The sequence below is a fragment of the Sturnira hondurensis genome, unplaced genomic scaffold (assembly GCF_014824575.4).
Source record: "Sturnira hondurensis isolate 20B ecotype Veracruz unplaced genomic scaffold, ASM1482457v3 Scaffold0020237, whole genome shotgun sequence".
Taxonomy (NCBI): Eukaryota; Metazoa; Chordata; class Mammalia; order Chiroptera; family Phyllostomidae; genus Sturnira; species Sturnira hondurensis.
Genome location: NW_028092868.1, coordinates 10,952,319 through 10,972,266, shown reverse-complemented (window position 1 = coordinate 10,972,266; position 19,948 = coordinate 10,952,319). Strand labels below are relative to the sequence as shown.

The 19,948-nt window shown below is 37.9% G+C and overlaps 1 protein-coding gene across 3 annotated transcripts in view; it reads right to left on the bottom strand.

The window, feature by feature from the left end:
- The window catches only part of SP140 (SP140 nuclear body protein), a 118,900-nt gene that overhangs the window by 21,546 nt on the left and 77,406 nt on the right, over positions 1-19,948 (bottom strand). For all 3 annotated transcript variants that reach the window (XM_037029326.1, XM_037029327.1, XM_037029329.1), the window contains 4 exons: positions 12,130-12,237; positions 10,053-10,106; positions 2,295-2,396; positions 1,396-1,449 (listed from right to left, as the gene is read on the bottom strand). In XM_037029326.1, coding sequence (XP_036885221.1) covers positions 1,396-1,449; positions 2,295-2,396; positions 10,053-10,106; positions 12,130-12,237 — 318 coding nt within the window. The remainder of the gene's footprint in view (positions 1-1,395; positions 1,450-2,294; positions 2,397-10,052; positions 10,107-12,129; positions 12,238-19,948) is intronic.

Here is a 19,948-nt window from a genome sequence, read left to right as displayed (position 1 = left end):
GACTTATCTAAGAAAGAGAAGATAATAAACATGTACAGTAAAATGACAGCAAACTCACAATTATTAACAACCATACCTGAAACAAAAACAAAAACAACCTAAGCAAACAACTAGAACAGGAACAGAACAACAGAAATGGAAATCACATGGAGGGTTAGCAACAGGGGAGTGGGAGGAGGAGAGAGGGAGAAGAGGTACAGAAAATAAGTAGCATAGATGGTAGGTAGAAAAATAGACAGAGGGGGGCAAGAATATTATGGGAAATGTAGAAGCTAAAGAACTTATGACACATGGACATGAACTAAAGGGGGGAATGTGGGTAGGAAAGAGTGTGCAGTGTGGAGAGGAATGAGGACAGAAATGGGACAACTGTAGTAGCATAATCAATAAAATATATTAAAAAGAGGAAAACAGAAGTAGAGAGAAATAAAAAGATTCTATTTGTAGAAAGTACACCTTTAAAGAGAGGAACATATATATTTTTTCTTTTTGTTCACTTCTGTGCAAACAGTAGTTGGATAAACAAGAAACAAATAAAAACAAATAACATAGGTGTTCAGGGTAGAATGAAGGCGCAAAGTAGGCTCTGGAAGAAACCGGAGTTCAAGTTTTCAATGTCTATTTTTTTTATATAATCTAATTTTGGAACCATACGATTATCATTTTACAAAGAAAAATTTTTTTTAAAACCTGTCTATCAGTAAACATACATCACTCTTTTATGTATGTTCAGCCAATGCTGAGACATTTTTGGATGTTTGAAAATGATAATTTCATAAGTCTTACTATAGAGATGACTGCACAATAAAAAGAACGAAGAGCATGCAAAAATATATATGTACAACTGGAAAAAACAGTACCAGTACCCTCAGTAAAGGGTGACAGAAAAACTGAATAGACACATGCAGAGGCAATTCTCTGTGACATTTCCACATACCTCAGAGTACCTTTTCAAGGCTATTTCAAGGCCTTTATTTCTTCCTGAAGACTGTGGGGGCAAAGCTATTTCCATAACTTTTCCAAATTCTACAATTCACCCATATCTTTGTTCATTTTCTCCATCTTCAAAGCCACTAATTTTGCATTTTTCTGCCTTTCCCAAGGCCACTTCCCCATCTCTCCACAGCCAGAAACTGTTCTTCAGTTTTAATGCCAATTGATTATATCAGTGGCATACAGACGTCTAAAATAAACTCTCCTTTCCAGATCCCTACTTATTATATCTGTAGAATCCCTTTGCCACAGAAGTAAATGCAGTACAGGTCTCAGTGATTAAGATATGCATATTTTTGTGGGACCATCATATTATTTTCACTTATTATTATAATAATGAAACTTGGGCATTAATAACCATATTTTAACATCAAAAACAAGTAAAATCTTCTGCACTCTTACTTCTTTTCCTCTTGAGTTTTCCCAAAGTAGAGTTCTTTCCAATATGCACAGTATCTAGGAAAAGATATGAGGAAACAGAAATTAATAGCTAAAAGTTACCAATCCTAGGATGATTCATACTATAGCAGGAGTGAGTTTAGTTGTTTGTTTATCATTATACTCTTTTTTCTGAAGGAACTAAAAACCTCCTGAATTAAGAAGTAGGAGTCCAGGATGAGCCCTGGGTATTCCTTTGTTTGTTTGTTTCACTCAATGGAACTTTAAAAATATTCCTAAACGCCTACTTATTTCTAGTTACTCACAGATAGGAATAGGTGCCCAATCCTGTTTAGGTCTTAAATTTTTTGTGAGAATTAAATAACATCATATGGCAAAAAGTTGATAATAAAATGCTACATAAATTAGACACATGCAGAGTATATCCATCAAAAATTTGAGCTGGGTTAAGAGTAATTTATTGGAAGTCTCCCCTACTGACAATTAAGTAGCATGATCAGTTGTCTTTAAAGTCTTTGTAAGGTTCTGAAAAAAATGACACTATTGTCTTACTAGGAGAAGTACCAGAACATCTTGTTTTCTTGGGTTCCATAGATTTTAGGTATGACAGCAATGGAAATAACTGCATAAAATTAAGATGTCATTTCTAATATAGTAATGCAGCAAACTAGATGTTGCCATTTTAAGTTGTATTTCTACAACATCCATATATAATTCCAGTGCTCGTCCTGTTGAACATGACTATAATTATCTCTTAACTCCCTGCTCTTCCTTTAAGGGTCAGGTCAAGAAAAGCAGAGAACAGCATAGTAAGATGGACTGGACCTCCTGTCACACTCTACCTGGGGTCCTGGGTAACTATGGACCCACCCTCATGCCATGACCCTCACACAGCATCTTACCTTGACTCCTTTCAGTCCTTGGCTCCGGACCTCCTGGCACATCTTTTGAGAAGCACATAACGCAGGGACACTTCTCATTTCCATGTGCTGGTGGCTCTGATTCTGGCCCAAAATCATAATTTATGAAAAGTCTTATCATATGCCCCAGTGACCCTATTTTTGGTACCCTTGTGGATTTTGTTTTGCTACTTCTTCCTCTGAAATATATTAATCCTCGCTATATATGAGTCTTCCTTTAATTCTCCTTTTTTTCTTCTCTTGTCTTTTTATCTTTTCATTTTTAGTTTTGTTTGTTTTTATTGTTTATTTTGTTTTTGTTCTCTCTTTCATATTGCATTTTAATTTTTCTTCTGTCACTTCCCTCATGTTCCAAATAACTCACTACTCTTGGTCTTTTGCTTTTTATTCTTTAATTCAGATTATATATTTCTTTTTTTTTTTAGATTTTTAATTTATTTATCTTTAGAGAGGAAGGTAAGGACAGAAGGAGAGAAACATCAATGTATGGTTGCCTCTCGTGAGTCCCCTGCTGGGAACTGGCCTGCAACCCAGGCATGTGCCCTGACTGGGAATTGAACTGCGATCGTGTGGTTCACAGGCCCGCGCTCAATCCACTGAGCTACACCAGCCAGGGCCAGATTATATATTTCTAATCATGCTATTGTTATTCCAAATTCCACACACCACCCTTCCCTGGTGTTAATCCATTTTGCCATCTTCCTGAGTTTTATTATGGCTGGTATAAACTTTAACTTCTCTCATACTATGCCAAGTTTCTATCCCTTACTCTATTTCTCCTCCATCTAAACTCACATAAGAGCTCTTCTTTCTTAAGTCAGCCCACATTATTTTTCCCCTCTTATGAGTCTTATTTCTTTTCCACCCTTTATCAACAGTGGCTAGTTGAGTGAAATATCATGGTTATTTCTGTATTTCCAAAGGAACTTCTATTTGTACATTATTTGTGTGTACTTTAAATCCCATAGAATACTTCTTACTCCATTTTGCCTTCCCCCTGCCCCTGATCAGTTGAGTGAGGAATTTTATTTCATTGTGTGTTCTCTCTCTCTTTTTCTTTCCCCCTCTCTCTGGGTGTTACTCCTTACTCTTATTAGTTTTCTTCCACTACCCTCTCAAAATCATTTATCTTTACTGTAGATATCTTACTTTTCACTTTGCTACAATATTCTTATACCCATTTTACCTTTATTAAACCTCATTCAGCTGTCATTGCTATCAACCCTACTGTGTTTTTTTTCTGCAATTCTGCTCCTGGTTGTCCAGTGCCTTTTCAATTTTACTTCAAACTTCACAGTATACTCTCCCCTTTTCTTACCCCATTGCTTTCATCACCCTTTCATGTTTTACTTACATTTTAAATTTTTTCTCTCCCTTTCTTCACCACAGTTCTACCCCAACTCTTATCAATTCTCCTTCCTCTTATCACTCAATAACATTTTCCTCTCTTTTAGTCATCTCATATACCCTTTGTCATATCTTATAATATCTACAATCTCTCTTCACCTTCAATAATTTTTACTCAATTGTGGTTGAGATTGCTGATGTGGAAGGGTTTTGTTGTTGTTGATTTGCTGGCATAGGTTTCATTGTCTGGTAATACAACTGTGTTAACCAACACCTGTACAAAGCATACAAGACAAGGTAGGAGTTGTCACTACCAGGAAGCCCACTGTGAGGAGAACCCACCAACAAAGAAGCCACCAAAGTAAAGCCCTAGCACAACAAGAGAGCCTGCACAAATGGACGAAAGGGCAACCCTAGAGCATCCAGACAAGGAGATCAGAGAGAACATACTACTGAGCCCCACAGAACCCCAACCACAAAAATTCCCTCCCCTGAAGACAGCTGGCAAAGCATAGACCCAGAAATGCAGCAACAAACAAAAACAGTCAACTAAAATGGGGAGAAAAAGAAAGAACCTGCAAGTGTTCTTGAAAGGAATGAAAGGGTTCACGGAAGGAATGGAAGAATCCCCAGTAAAAGAGCTAAATGAAATGGAAGCAAGTAAACTATCACGGGTAGAATTCAAAATAATGGTTATAAAGATGTTCAAGGAACTCAAAGAGAACTACAAAGAACTGAGTGGGAACTACAACAGCATAAAAAAGAAAATAGAAACTATACACAGGAACTAGGAAGAAATGAAGAATACAATATCTGAAATTTAAAAAAAAAACTAGAAGGAATCACAAGCACTCTGGATGAAGCTGAGAACCAAGATAGTGAGCTGGAAGACAAGGCAGAAAGAAATAACTAGGTAGAGCAACAGCATGAAAAAGACTTAAAAAATATGAGGATATCTTAAGGGAACTCGAGAACAACATTAGCCGCAACAACATTCAAATCATAGGAATACCAGAGGGAGAAGAAAAAGAACAAAGGATAAAAAATGGTTTGAAAAAATAATGACAAAAAACTTCCTTAACCTGGAGAGGAAAAAAGCCACGGAAATTCAGGAAGCACAGAGGGTCCCAATCAAGATGAACCCAAAGAGGCCCACTCCAAGACTCATCAAAATTAAAATGGCAAAAACTCAAAGACAAGAGAGAATCTTAAAGGCAGCAAGGGGAAAACAGGAAGTAACATACCAGGGAGCCCTGATAAGGCTAGCAGCTGACTTCTCAATGGAAACACTCCAAGCCAGAAGGGAATGGCAAGAAATATTCCAAGTAATGAAAACCAGAGGTCTGCAACTAACTACTCTATTCAGCAAGGCTCTCAATTAAAATGAAAGGCAAAATAAGGAGTTTCCCAGACAAAAGAGGCTAAAAGAATACACCTCCACCAAACCAGTATTGCAAGATATACTAAAGAGACTGCTTTAAGAAGATGAAGAAAGAGTGAAAGAGAGGGGAACACAGGTGCAAAGGAGGAAAAAATGAATAAGTACCTATCAATAATAACTATAAATTTAAATAGGTTAAATGCTCCAATCAAAATACATAGGGTAACTAAATGGATACGAAAACATGACTCACGCATATGCTGCCTACAGGACACCCACTTCAGAACAAAAGACTTACACAGACTAAAGGAGAAGGACTGGAAAAAATATTCCACAAAGGAACAGAGGTAAAAGCTGGAGTAGCAATATGTATATCAAATGAAATAGACTTCAAAACAAAAGCCATAAAAAGGGACACTGAAGGATACTTCATGATACTCAAGGAAAGAATCCATCAAGAAGACATAAACATTGTAAACATATGCATTCAACACAGGAGCACCCAAATCTATAAGAAAAACCTTAGAGGACTTCAAGAAGATGATAGACTGAAACACACTTATACTAGGGGATTTTAACACCCCACTGTCAAAAATGAATAGATCTTCCAAACAAAATATCAACAAGGATATTGTGGCAATGAACAATGCCCTAGATCAAATGGACTTAACTGATATATATAGAGAGCCTTTCATCCCAAAGAAGCAACATATACATTCTTTTCAAATGCACATGGAACATTTTCGAAGATAGACCACATAATGGGAAACAAAACCATAATGGGACTCAACAAATTCAAGAAAATTGAAATCATATTGAGCATTTACTCAGACCACAAGGGACTGCAACTAGAACCCAACCTGAAAGAAAAAACTAAAAAATACTCAAATTCATGGAGATTGAATAGCATGCTATTAAATAATGAATAGATTAATTATAGGATCAAGGAAGAAATAAAAAAGTTTCTGGAAACAAATGAAAACGAACCCACAACATCCCAAAAGCAATGGCACACAGCAAAGGCAGTTTTGAGAGGGAAGTTCATGGGGATACAGGCCTCTCTAAAAAAAGATAGAAACATTTCAAATAATAAACCTAACACTATAACTACATGAACTGGAGGAGCAACAACAACAACAAAAAAACAAAGCCCAGAGGGACTAGAATGAAAGAAATAACCAAGATCAGAGAAGAATTAAATGACATGGAGACTTAAAAATACAACTGTAAGGATCAATAATTCCAGTATCTGGTTCTTTGAAAAGATAAACAAAATTGACAAACCTTTAAGCAGACTCATCCAGAAAAAAAAAAGGGAGAGGACCCAAATAAACAAAATAAGAAATGAAAGAAAAGATTACAACTGATACCACAGAGATACAAAGGATTATAAGAAATTACTGTAAACAGGACTTCCAGGTAAATGGAGGCATAAGTAGGTACACTGTGCCTCCTTGCATAACCAAAAGAAGGACAACAACTAATTTAAAAACAAAAAACAACCAGAACTGACAGAAAATCAGACTGTATGGAAGTCCAACAACCAAGGAGTTAAAGAAGAAATATTCATCACAACTGGTAGGAGGAGCTGACACAGGCATCCAGGTGGAGAGGACTCATGGCAAGGCAGGAACTGGAGGATGGAGGTGGGCAAGGCACAGCTGACAAACCAGGTGAGGTGGCGGGTGGCAGAGTGTGCAGTCCCACATCTGCAGATAAACTGGGAGGAACAACCAGGAAGCAAGACAGACTGATCAACCCAGGGTTCCAGTGCAGGGAAATAAAGCCTCAAAACCTCTGAAAAACTTATGAGGGTTGAGGTGGCAGAATAAACTCCCAGCCTCACAGGAAGGTTCATTGGAGAAACCCACAGGGTATTAAAATGTGCAAAAACCCACCCACTTGGGAACCATCACCAGAACACCCCAATTTGCTTGTGGGTAGCAGGTGAAGTGACTGAAAGCCAGGAGAGAGCTGAACAAGTGGCATTGTTCCCTCTTGGACCCCTCCCCCACATACAGTAACACAATGCTGCAACCTGGGCAGCCCCACTGTTGGGAATAACTAAGGCTCTGCCCCTTACTATGTAACAGGTATGCCCAGGCCAAAAAAAAAAAAAAGATCCAAATGAAAGAACAGATCAGAGCTCCAGAAAAAAATACAGCTAAACAAAGAAGAGATAGCCATCCTATCAGCCACATAGTTCAAAATACTGGTGATCAGAATGCTCACAGAATTGACTGAGCATGATCACAAAATAGAGGAAAATGTGAAGGCTATGAAAAGTGAAATAAAAGAAAATGTGCAGGGACCTAATAGTGACAGGAAGGAAACCAGGACTCAAATCAATGGTTTGGACCAGAAAGAAGGAATAAACAGTCAACCAGAACAGAATAAGAAACAAGAATTCAAAAAAAAAATGAGGAGAGGCTTAGAAACCTCTGGGCCAACTTTAAACGTTCCAACATCTGGATCATAGAGGTGCCAGAAGGGGAAGAGGAAGAGCAAGAAATTGAAAACTTATTTGAAAACATAAGGAAGGAGAACTTCCGGTCTAGCAAAGGAAATAGACTTTCAGGAAGTCCAGGAAGCTCAGAGTCCCAAATGAGTTGGACCCAAGGAAGCACATACCAAGGCGTATTATAATTACATCACCCAAGATTAAAGAGAAGAAGAAAGAGAGAATCTTAAAAGCAGCAAGAAAAAAGGAGAGAGTCACTTATAAAGGAGTTCCCATCAGACTGTCAGCTGATTTCTCAAAAGAAACCTTGCAGGCAAGAAGAGGCTGGAAAGAAATATTCAAAGTCATGAAAAGCAAGGACATACACCCAAGATTACTCTGTCCAGCAAAGCTCTCATTTGGAATGAAAGGGCAGATAAAGTGCTTCCCAGGTAAGGTCAAGTTCAAGGAGTTCATCATCACCAAGCCCTTATTACATGAAATCTTAAAGGGACTTATCTAAGAAAAAGATGATCAAAACTATGGACAGTTTAATGACAACAAAATCACAAATATCAACAACCAAACCTAAAAAAAACACAAACAAACTGAGCAAACAACTAAAACAGGAACAGAATCACAGAAATGGAGATCACAAGGAGGGTTAGCAGCAGGGGAGGTAGAGGTGGAGTTACAGGTAAAAAGTTACAGGGAATAAGTAGCATAAATGGTAGGTAGAAAATAGACAGGGGGAGGTTAAGAATAATATAGGATGTAGAAGCCAAAGAACTTATATGTATGACCCATGGACAGGAACTATAGGCGGGGGGGAATTTGGGTGGGAGTGGGTATACAGGGTGGAGGGGAATAAAGTGCAGAAAATGGGACAACTGTACTAACACAATTAATAAAATATATGTAGAAAAATTTTAAAAGAAAAGTAAAAAAATGGAACTGTACTTTGACCTAACAATTCCAGTGCTAAGATTATACCCTGAAAATCCTGAAACACCAGTCCAAAAGAACCTATGCACTCTTATGTTCATAGCAGTGCAAATTACAATTGCCAAGTACTGGGAAGAACATAAGTGCACACTAGTAAATAAGTGGATCAAAAAACTATGGTACATTTACACAGTTGACAGCATGGATGCAACTGGAGAGCATTAAGCTAAGTGAAATAAGCCAGGCAGTGAAAGACAAATACCATGTGATCTCACCTATAAGTGGAACCTAATCAACAAAACAAGCAAGCAAGCAAAATAGAACCAGAAACATGGAAATAAGGAACAAACCAACAATAACCAGAGGGGAGAGGAAAGGGGAAAATAGGGGAAAAGAGGAGTTGGTTCATCAAGGAACATGTATAAAGGACCCATAGACAAAGACAATGGGGGTGGAGGATTGAATGTGGGATGTGGGGATAAGTAGGGCAAGAGAGAGTAATGGGGGGGGGAGGGAATGGGGACAACTATATTTAAAAAACAATGAAAAAAGCACTTTTCTTTTAGCCCCTCTATGCATTAAATCAATAGGGATCTAGTGTGCAAATGAAATGAACAGATTTAATGTTCTAAAGAAGAAATAACTTTAGAATTCCTGGAAAAATTCCTTTATATATGATCAATTTATAGTTAATCTAAATACTAGTATAATTCCAGTATGCATAAATCAGCATCTCTGCAAATAAACAAAATAGGGATACCTTACTTCTCTTTAGTGCCTAACTCAACTGCTATATTTTCTTACATAAACAAATCATTAGTACATATAGATCAGCTTTGTTTGATGTCCCAGTTTATAACCACCAGTGTAGAAGTGTGAGGTTGATCATAGTTATATTTTACTGTGTGTCAATGTGGAAGACTACAGGAAATTACCTTTCTTTAAATTTTTTTAAATATGTATGTTTATTCTTGGAATCTCTATGCTGTTCCATTAATCTATATGTCTGTTTTGGTGCTAGTACCATACTGTTTTGTTTACTGTATCCTTGTAGTACAGTTTTGAATCAGCTTTTATACTGCTATAGAAGGCACATCATACTTCCAACTTTATTTTCTTTCTCAAGAGTCTCAAGTGTCTCTCTGCACTAAAACAAAGGTTTATGTAGGCCTTTATTCCTTCCTGGAGATTGTAGAGGAGAAGCTATTTCCATAACTTTTCCAAATTCTACAATTCACCCATATCTTTGTTCATTTGTTCATTTGTTCATCTTTGTTCATTTTCTCCATCTTCAAAGCCACTAATTTTGTATTTCCATGCATCTCCCACACTCATTCCTCCCTCTCTCCACAGCCAGAAACTGTTCTCCAGTTTTTAATGCCAATTGGTTATATTGGTGGCACACAGATGTCTATAACAAACCCTCTCTTTCAAGTCCCTAGATTTCTTATATCTGTGAAATCCCTTTTGCCATGGAAGAAAATGCATTATAGGTTCCAGTGATTAGGATATGGATATTTTTGTGGGACCATCATATTATTTTCACTTATTATTATGATAATAAAACCCAGGCACTAGTAACCTCATTTTAACATCAAAAAAACAAGTAAAATTTATGTACTCTTACTTCTTTTCCTCTTGAGTGTTCCCAAAGTAGAGTTTTTTCCAAGACCCACATTATCTAGAAAAAGAGGTAGATGTAAGGAAACAGAAGTTAATAGCTAAAAATTACCAGTCCTAGCATGATTTATACTATAGGAGTGAGTTTATAAAGTTGTTTTGTTATCAATTTTCTCTTCCTTTTGAAGAAACTAAAAATCTCCTGAATTGATAAGTCCAGGATGAAGCCTGTGCCTACCTTTTTTGTTTGTTTGTTTGTTTGTTTGTTTGTTTTTAACTCAGTGGAAGTTTAAAGGCTGACAGTGACCAGAGGGGAGAGGGGAGGGAATTTCAGGGGAAATAGGGGAGAGATTTAGAGGAACATATATAAAGGATACATGGACAACAACTGAGAAGGGTGGAAATGAGAGGGAGGGGGGACGTGGGATGGGATGGGAGTAATAGACAGAAACTGTACTTGAAAAATAATTAAATAAAAAAATTGGAATAAAAAGAAGCTCAATACCTACATAATTAAATTCACTTATGGATAGAAACAAGCACCCTATCCTGCCTAGGTCCTAAAATTTTTGTGAGAATTAAATAACATCATATGGCAAAAAGTTTGTAGGAAAATACTACATAAATCTGTGACATGTGGAGGACATCCACCAAATATACATTCTGGGTTAAGAGCAGTTGATTGGAAGTCTCCCCTCCTGACAATTAAGTGGCAGAATCAGTTGTCTCTAAGGTCTTGGTAAGGTTGTGAAAAAATGACACATCTACTAGCAGAAGTACACCTTGTTTTCTTGGGTTCCATAGATTATTGGGTGTGACACCCATGGAAATGACCGCATAAATTCAATGTGTGTTATTACTAATATACCAATGTAGCGAACTAGATACCGCCACTTAAGAGTGTATTTCCACTACACCATCCATTTATAATTAACAGTGCCCGTCCTGTTAAACATGATTTTTTTTTATTTAATTATTTTTCAAGTACAGTTTTCTGTCTTTTACTCCCATCCCAGCCCACCCCGCCGTGCTCCCCACCTCCCTCTCATTTCCACTCCCCTTAGTTGTTGCCTATGTGTCCTTTATACTAGTTCCTCTAAATCCCTCCCCCTTTTCCCCTGAAATTCCCTCTCCTCTCCCCTCTGGTCGCTGGCCTCCTGTTCTCTGTTTCAGGGTCTTTGTTTTTATTTTGTCTGCTTGTTTGTTTTGTTGTTTAAGTTCCTGTTAAAGGTGAAATCATATGGTATTTGTCTTTCAACACCTGCCTTATTTCACTCAGCATAATGCTTTCTAGTTCCATCCATGATGTTGCAAAGGGTAGGAGCTCCTTCTTTCTTTCTGCTGCATAGAATTCCATTGTGTATATGTACCATATTTTTTTGATCCATTCATTTACTGATGGGCACCTAGGTTGCTTCCAACTCTTGGCTATTGTAAATTGTGCTGCTATGAACATTGGAGTGCATAGGTTCTTTTGGATTGGTGTTTTAGGGTTCTTAGGATATAATTCCAGCAGTGGAATTGCTGGGTCAAAAGGCAGGTCCCTTTTTAGTTTTCTGAGAAAACTCCATACTGTTTTCCATAATGGTTGTACCAGTCTGCAATCTCACCAACAGTGAACTAGGGTCCCCTTTTCCATGAATAGCAGCCGCAATTTTGAGAAAGAAGAACAAAGTAGGAGGGATCACAATACCTGATATCAAACTATATTACAAGGCCACTGTAATCAAAAGAGCCTGGTACTGGCATAAAAACAGGCACATAGACCAATGGAATAGAACAGAGAGCCCAGAAATAAACCCAACTCTCTAAAGTCAATTAATATTTGACAGAGGGGGCAGTAACATAAAATGGAGTAAAGATAGCCTCGTCAACAAATGGTGTTGGGAGAAATGGACAGCTACGTGTAAACATGACTTTAAACATAATGATCTCTTCACACCTTGATCCTCCCCAAAAGGCCACATCAAGAAAAAGGCAGAGAACAGCATAGTGGAATGGCTAGACTGCCAGTCACACTCCACCTGGGGTCCTGGGTAACTACGGACCTGCCCTCATGCCATGACCCTCATGCAGCATCTCACCTTGACTCCTTTCAGTCCTTGGCTCCAGACCTCCTGGCACATCTTTTGAGAAGCACATAACGCAGGAACACTTCTCATTTCCATGTGCATGTGCTGGTTGCTCTGATTCTAGGCAAAATCATAATTTATGAAAAAATCTTATCTTATGCCCAGTGACCCTATTTTTGGTACCCTTGTGGATTTGGTTTTGCTACTTCTTCCTCTGAAATATAATATTAACCCTCTCTATATCTGAATCTTCCTTTAATTCTCCTTTTTTTTCTTCTTTTGTCTTTTCTCTTTATCTTAACCCTGTTTCCTTAAGACATGCTTACCTTGTTCATCATAGGGTAGTAGGCTACAGGTAAGCTCTTCAGATTCTCCTTCTCTACTCATTTGAGGAGCTTCTAGTTCACAAGAAACTAAAGAGAAACAAGAAACTTACTCTCCATGAATCCTGAGACAATGACTGGGGAAGAATTCCCGGTGCTCCTGTGTGGCACACTGATATTCTGAGCTAAGGTGAAAGTATACCTGCTCCAACAATCACACCTGAGCTCTAACAGAGCCATGTTATACCCATTGTTTGCACCCAATTTGACTTCCTCTACTTTTATTTTTCTATTTGTAGCCACAAGAATAAAATTAAAAGATTGTGTTTTTCTACAAGAAGAGAAACTAATCATTCCTTGAAAATTATAAAAGTATGAGATCGCGTTTAAATTCATCCCAATTGGCTAATGCCTATTTACATCTCCAACCACATTTAAAGCCAGCTAATCAGTTGCAGCTGTACATTTCTGAAAATCAGCCGATCAGCAACAACCACATTCCGGAAAGCCTGCATCTATGGCTAAATTTAACCTGTTCAGAATCATTCCTGTTTCTGAAAGTCTGCAGTCCCTGAAACACATACTTCCGAAAAGTCTTTATAAAGTCATCAGTTCATGGTTTTTTTTCAATTGTGTTCAGTAAATACACTGTCTCCTCCCACCATGCACCTTGCTTAGTGAGCAATGAATCCTACTTTTTTTTTTGCTTCAGATATTGCATATGGGATATCCCTTTAAAATGGAGTTCCCACCAAGATCACTGAAGACTTGCTGAAGTGTCCTGTGAGACTGTTGGACCAACAGGGATAATTCTCCAGCCTCTTGTGCCCACTTCAGGTTATCTTCCTGATCCACTGCCAAGTGAACTGTCCTAACAACTACTTGAGCTTTGGCATGTTTCATGAGTTCTTATTCTTGAATTTATTTTATCATTTAAACATATGTTTCAAATTAGGTATAAAAAAGTTAGACATTGTCTTAGGAGGTGCAGCATCTAGCAAATATTCTGTGAATGTGCTTATTTTACTACTTCAATTACTCTCACTCTCTTATCTATCATAAAACATCCCAGCTCATATGTGCTTCTTCCTGATTTTCCTGTGTTTCTTGAGTGTTAGAAGAAAGCGATCAAAAGCAAATTGAAGGAGGTAAGTCTCATATCCAAGCTAGTCCCAAAGACTACAATGAATTTTGGCCCATTAGACAATAACCCATTTGTGAAAAGATATTTGGTCACACTTAGTCTTGAATCCCACTCCAAAAACTTCATGGAGCTATTTGATATCTTGTCAATTTGAGAAAGAAAACCATTTTTAGTATATAACCTGGAGTCAATTATTACCATGTAATTGATCATATGTCCCCTTTTTAGTTTCTGCTTGGTGTATGAACTCTATGCTCCATTCACATTCAGGACACCATTCACACTTATGACTAAATGTAGTGGCCTCTTCACTTTTTGTCATGAACCTGTCTTTGCCAAAGCTGCAGTCTCCCACTGATAGAACTCCACTTCCTCTTTGTGCTCTCACTATGATTCTAACTGTTGCACATATCTTAATATATCATGAAGCTTCACAGATGATGACTCTGGGTTTCAATGGGGACCTTGTGACACATCAAAATAAACCATACATTTGATAATATTTCTATAAAAAAGAGTAAAATACCTAAAATTTCCTGTGTCCCAATCACTAAATGTTACTTTCAGACCATTATCTAAAAAACAACTTCTTTCTTTCCTTTTATTTCCTTTCCTTTGCTTTACTTTCTTTTAAACCCCCTTATGTATTAAATCAGTAGAGAACCATTATGCAAATGAAATGAACAGATTCAATGTCCTCAGAAGGAATAATTTAGAATTCCTAGAAAATTGTTTTACACATGATCAACTTATAGTTAATTTGAACATTAGTATACCTACGGTATGCATAAGTCAAGATCCATAAGATAATAAACAAAACAGGAATCACTCACTTTCTTGTAGTGCCTAACCCATTTATTACATATATACATAACCAAATCTTTAGTACATTTATGCTCAGTTGATAAGGATAGCCTATATTATTTTTGGGAAAAGTCAATAGCTCATTAGGACAGTTATTTTCTGGGGAATTACTTAAACCTCATTGTGGTAGGCAGAATTCTGAAATGACCCTCTCAGATTTCCTTTCTGACCACCAGGGACTGTAAATATCAATGAAATATCCCCCAATTTTTAGGTTATGTTATAATTCAGAAGTGATGTTAAGATAAAGAGATTATCAAAATAAGAGATAAACAATGCTGGTGAGGATGTAGGTAAAAGGGAACCATTGAGGACTGTAAGTGGGATTGTAAATTGGTGGGGCCACTGTAGAACACAGTAAGGCAGTTCCTCAAAAAATTAAAAATAGAACAACCATATGATGCATTTATTCAAAGAAAACAAAATAGAACTACTATGTGATGTATTTATCCAAAGAAAACAAAATAGCTATGTCGAGGAAATAAAGCACCCTCTTGTTCAGTGAAGCATTGTTTACAACAGCCAACAAATAGAAAGAACCTATGTGTCTATCAACAAATATATGTTTAAAGAAAATGTGATACTCACACACATATATGCACCCACACACTGAAATGCATTTCAGCCATAAAGAAAAAGAAAACTCATGCCATTTTGAGAGTAGGATGAACCTTAAGGCATTAAGCTAAGTGAAATAAGTCAGAGAAAGACAAATATTGTATGACCTCACTTAAATGTGGAGTCTCAAAAACACAAAACTGCCAAAAGGTAAAACTCACAGAAAAAAAAGGTCAGATTTGTTGTTACCAGAAGTGGGGAATGTGAGGTAGTGGGTAGGAATTGAAAAAAGGCCATGAAAAGGTAAAAACTTCCAGTTATAAGATAAATAAGTGCTAGAAATATAATATACAATATGATGACTGTAGTTAACACTGCTGTACAGTATGCTTGCTAAGAGAGTGAATTGAAAACATCTCATCACAAGGAAAAAACTTTTTTCCTTTTTTTTCAGTGACTATATGAGATGATGGATGTTGACTCAATTTATTGTAGGTATCACTTCATAATATATGTAAATTTGGCCATTATGCTATACACCTTAAAGTCACACCGTGTTATGTCTCAGTTATATCTCAATAAAACTGAAAGGACTAAGAGAATTTAGGGTGGGCTGAAATGGGAGTAAAAGACAGAAAACTGTACTTGAACACCAATTAAATTAAAAAAGAGAGAGAATTTAATGAGCATCAAAAAATAAAATATAATTTAATTTAATTTATTTTTTAAAGAAATATTATCTTGGTGAGCTTAATCTAATTATATAATCCTTTTAAAAGTAGAGTTTTCTCTACCTGGTGTCCTAATTGGATGCCAGAGATTCAAAGATTAAGAAGAATTGAGAAAAACTCTACAGGCTATCACTGGATAACCTGTACATGGCTCCCCACACATTGGGGAGCCATATACCTAGGAGAGTGAGTGGCCTTCAGAAGCTAAGAATGATCTCTGGCCAACAATCAGCAACAAAACTGGGACCTCAGTCCTACAACCTCAAGGATCTAGATGCTGTCAACAGTTTGGATAAATCCTCCCACAATCCCCAAATAGAGTAGAGGCTGGTGGACGGCTTGGTTTTAGCTTTGTGAGACTTTCAGCAAGAGCTGTATTGCACCTGTCCAGAATTGCAACCCACAGAACTGTGAGACAATAAACTGGTTTTGTGTACAGCCACTAAGTTTTTGGGAATTTGTTATGTAGTTTTGATAAAGTAAGACAAACATTCTCTGCCAAGTCTTAAATGAGACCTAAGGGATATAAAGTTCATTTGTGTATCTTCTCTAATCCAATATATAGGTCACTCCCTCTTATATCTGGAGATCTAGATAATTCTTAACCTACTCATTGAGCTGTCCAAATAAAAAAGTCTAACCATACAAAACTACTAAGTAAAAACTCCAAGTTTGTAAAACAACAGGCTATTGTTTCTGCCATAATCTATTGGCTAAAGAAAAACATTATGTAAAGAAATGTATCCCCATTTGGACACAGAGTATCCAAAATTACCCAAAACCAATTACTAAAAGACAAGAGGATATATAGAATTAACTGAGTATTAAAGATAATGGGTGTCAAAATTTTCTGTAATAGCCTTACTACTATTTAATGTTTGGCTACATTAAATATCTCAGAGCCATCCTCATGGAATGAACAAATTGCAGAGGTATTCATGATCTGAAAGTACTCCCTCAACAGCCATCTACCATATTATCATAATCCTTTTATTTTACACCAAGAAAAATACCAAGAAATACCAAAATACCAAAGTACCATACCAAGAAAATAGGCCATGCCTTACGGGTATTAGTTCAATACATGACCGACATCAACAGTCCACCACTAGTAGCCACAGATTGTCGTGCTTGACTCAAAGCAATTGCAAATGGCCANTAAAGATAATGGGTGTCAAAATTTTCTGTAATAGCCTTACTACTATTTAATGTTTGGCTACATTAAATATCTCAGAGCCATCCTCATGGAATGAACAAATTGCAGAGGTATTCATGATCTGAAAGTACTCCCTCAACAGCCATCTACCATATTATCATAATCCTTTTATTTTACACATACCAAGAAAATAGGCCATGCTTTACAGGTATTAGTTCAATACATGACCGACATCAACAGTCCACCACTAGTAGCCACAGATTATCGTGCTTGACTCAAAGCAATTGCAAATGGCCATTAGTTTAAGCTTCTTGAGAGTTTGGACTTGGATCACATTTACACATGATGGATTACGTACTGTATAGCTCTGTTGTTAATTGAAAGAGTTCAACAGGTTTCTGCCATTCCATGAACTATTTATGAATTGTCACCGATATCAAAGTATGGGTTGTGCCATTCTCCTCTAATCCCATTTTAATCTCTACAAAGTAGGACTTGAAGATCCCCTCACCCTAGGTGTTAACACATAGGCCATCTGAACCTGGAGGATCCCACCTGACTTTTGCCATCAGCTGCATCCTTGACGTCTGTCAGGACATCTTACTGAAATGAGCCACTTGATACTGGAGATGACTTTTCAGTTCAACCCTGGCCATACTGAACCTATTTGTGTCCTTAGAGATGCCTTTGAATGGTGGCCTTACCTTACTTCCTACTAAATCATGTCTCCTATCCCCACCCGAATTCACACCACACCCTCCCTCTTCATGGGTGTTTACTGTCTTGTCAGCCTTTCTGTGAGGGTTAAGTGTACAGGTTAAGAACACAGGACCTGGGTTCAGAGAGGCTGGGTTCATCCTGCTCATTTGACCCTGAGCCACCTGCATACACAGTCGCTATAGATTTCAGTCTCCTTTTCTGCAAATGGGCAGAGAGTGATATCGTTGCCCCAAAAGCAGCTGTGAGCACCAAGCCCACAACTGCCAGGGTAAATGTTCAATAAGTGAGCTCTAAATATGGTTGTTTCATTGTGGCCTTTACCCCTTTCTCCTGTCTTTCATTTCCTTTCCTTCTCTCTCTCAAAATACATCCTCTCCTGCACATCTTATCACTTCCCTTCTTCTCTCATTATATGACTGCCCATCTCCTTCAATGCTTCTGCTCTTGAACAGCATCCGCCACATTTAAACAAGTTCCCTCTTCTATCATCAAGCATCTCCTCTCATATTTGACCTTGTGCCCACAGTTCTTAGCCCATCACAGCTTCCCACTGATCTTCTCCTACTGTTTTGCTCTAATTCACAATCACTTCCAGGTCACAATTCTTTTTAAATTTGGTCTCCTGACACACTGGGTTTTCTATTCCTTTGTCCTGGTATTGAGCCTTTGGTCGCAGCACAGCTACTACTGCAGGATCGGTTTCTGCTCAGACTCTCATATGAACACCCCTCCCTGCCTTCTCCATGCTCCTCGGCATTTCTCCCCCTGACTCCTCAAAACATCTCGGAACTCAGGGCCCACCTCCCTTTCTCCTTTCTTCTTAGCAGATCATAATCAGTCTTTGTTTGCAATCACCTTGTTCAAGGCTTAGCTGGGTGTTGGGGTTCTCTGCAAGCTTTTCCCCATCGCTTGCTTGGTGATAAATTTTCTGCTGGATCTCTGAAGAGAGAGAAAAGAGAAATTAGAGATCTCCATCACAGCATCATCTCAAATTTGCACATTTAGAAATTTTCAGCCTTGCAGTTACTCAAAATTCAGGGTCCCCACCCTGATAGTAAAATTCCACATCATTCTGGGACAGAAAAGAGAACTTAGCAAGAGAGCCCTTATGTTTCCCATGCAAAGGATACACTTGATAAAGGATAAAGGAGTCATGGAAACATCGTGAGCCAGTTATTTATGTAAAAAACATTTACAGATGCCTTAGAAAATATATAACACTTTCAAACTGTAAGGAAAAATCAGGAATTTCCCCAGGATAGAACTAAGATCCTATAAGTGGCCACATATATAAAAGAGACAGTTCAAGAGCTTTAAAATTTTGGCTGGGCAAGAGAAAGGTGTGGTTAATTGGGTTATGTGGATGCACTTCCCAAAGAGGCATCAGAGTCCACAAAGTTTTTTTCAGAGGAATCAGATAGAAAAAACACCCTGGGGCATGGGACAGATCTCAGGAATAAAGGTAGGACACCCTCTGAAGCTACAAAGAATGCACATTGCAGTGCTGAAGGATGTCCTCAAGATGCCTGGACCAGAGATTGGGGAGGTTGCCAAAGAGAAGAGGCCAGGATGCCACCCAAAGGGCTCTGTAAGTAGGTGACCCAGCAAGTGTAGGGAGGAACAAAATAAATTAAAAAGCCCTGTGGTAGGTGTATTAGAAGAAAGAGACTAGGTTGCTGGTGGCCCTCTCACTGCCCAGGGATGGATAGGGTTACCTACTGGGGCAATACACCTGTACTTATAAAGCTATAAATCTGTAGCATCACTTTCTGCTTTAAAACATTTTTATTGTTGTTCAAGTACAGTTGTCTCCATTTTCCCTCCACCCCTCCCCCCGACCCCAGCCATCCCCACTCATCCCCACCATTTATCTTACCCTCGTTTGGTTTTGTCCATGTGTCCTTTATAGACGTTGCTGAAACCCTTCCCCTTTTTACCCCATTATCCTCTCCCACCTCCCCTCTAGTTACTCTCAGTTTACTCTTAATTTCAATGTCTCTGGTTATATTTTGCTTGCTTGTTTGTTTTGTTGACTAGGTTCCACTTATAGGTGAGATCATGTGATATGTCTTTCACTGCCTGGCTTATTTCACTTAGCATAATGCTCTCCAGTTCCATCCATACTGTTGCAAAGGGTAGGAGTTCCTTCTTTCTTTCTGCTGCATAGAATTCCATTGTGTAAATGTACCATAGACTTTTAATCCACTCATTTACTGATGGGCACTTAGGTTGCTTCCAGCACTTGCCTATTGTAAATTGTGCTGCTATGAACATTGGGGTGTATAGGTTCTTTTGGATTGGTGTTTCAGGGGTCTAAGGGTATAATCCCAACAGT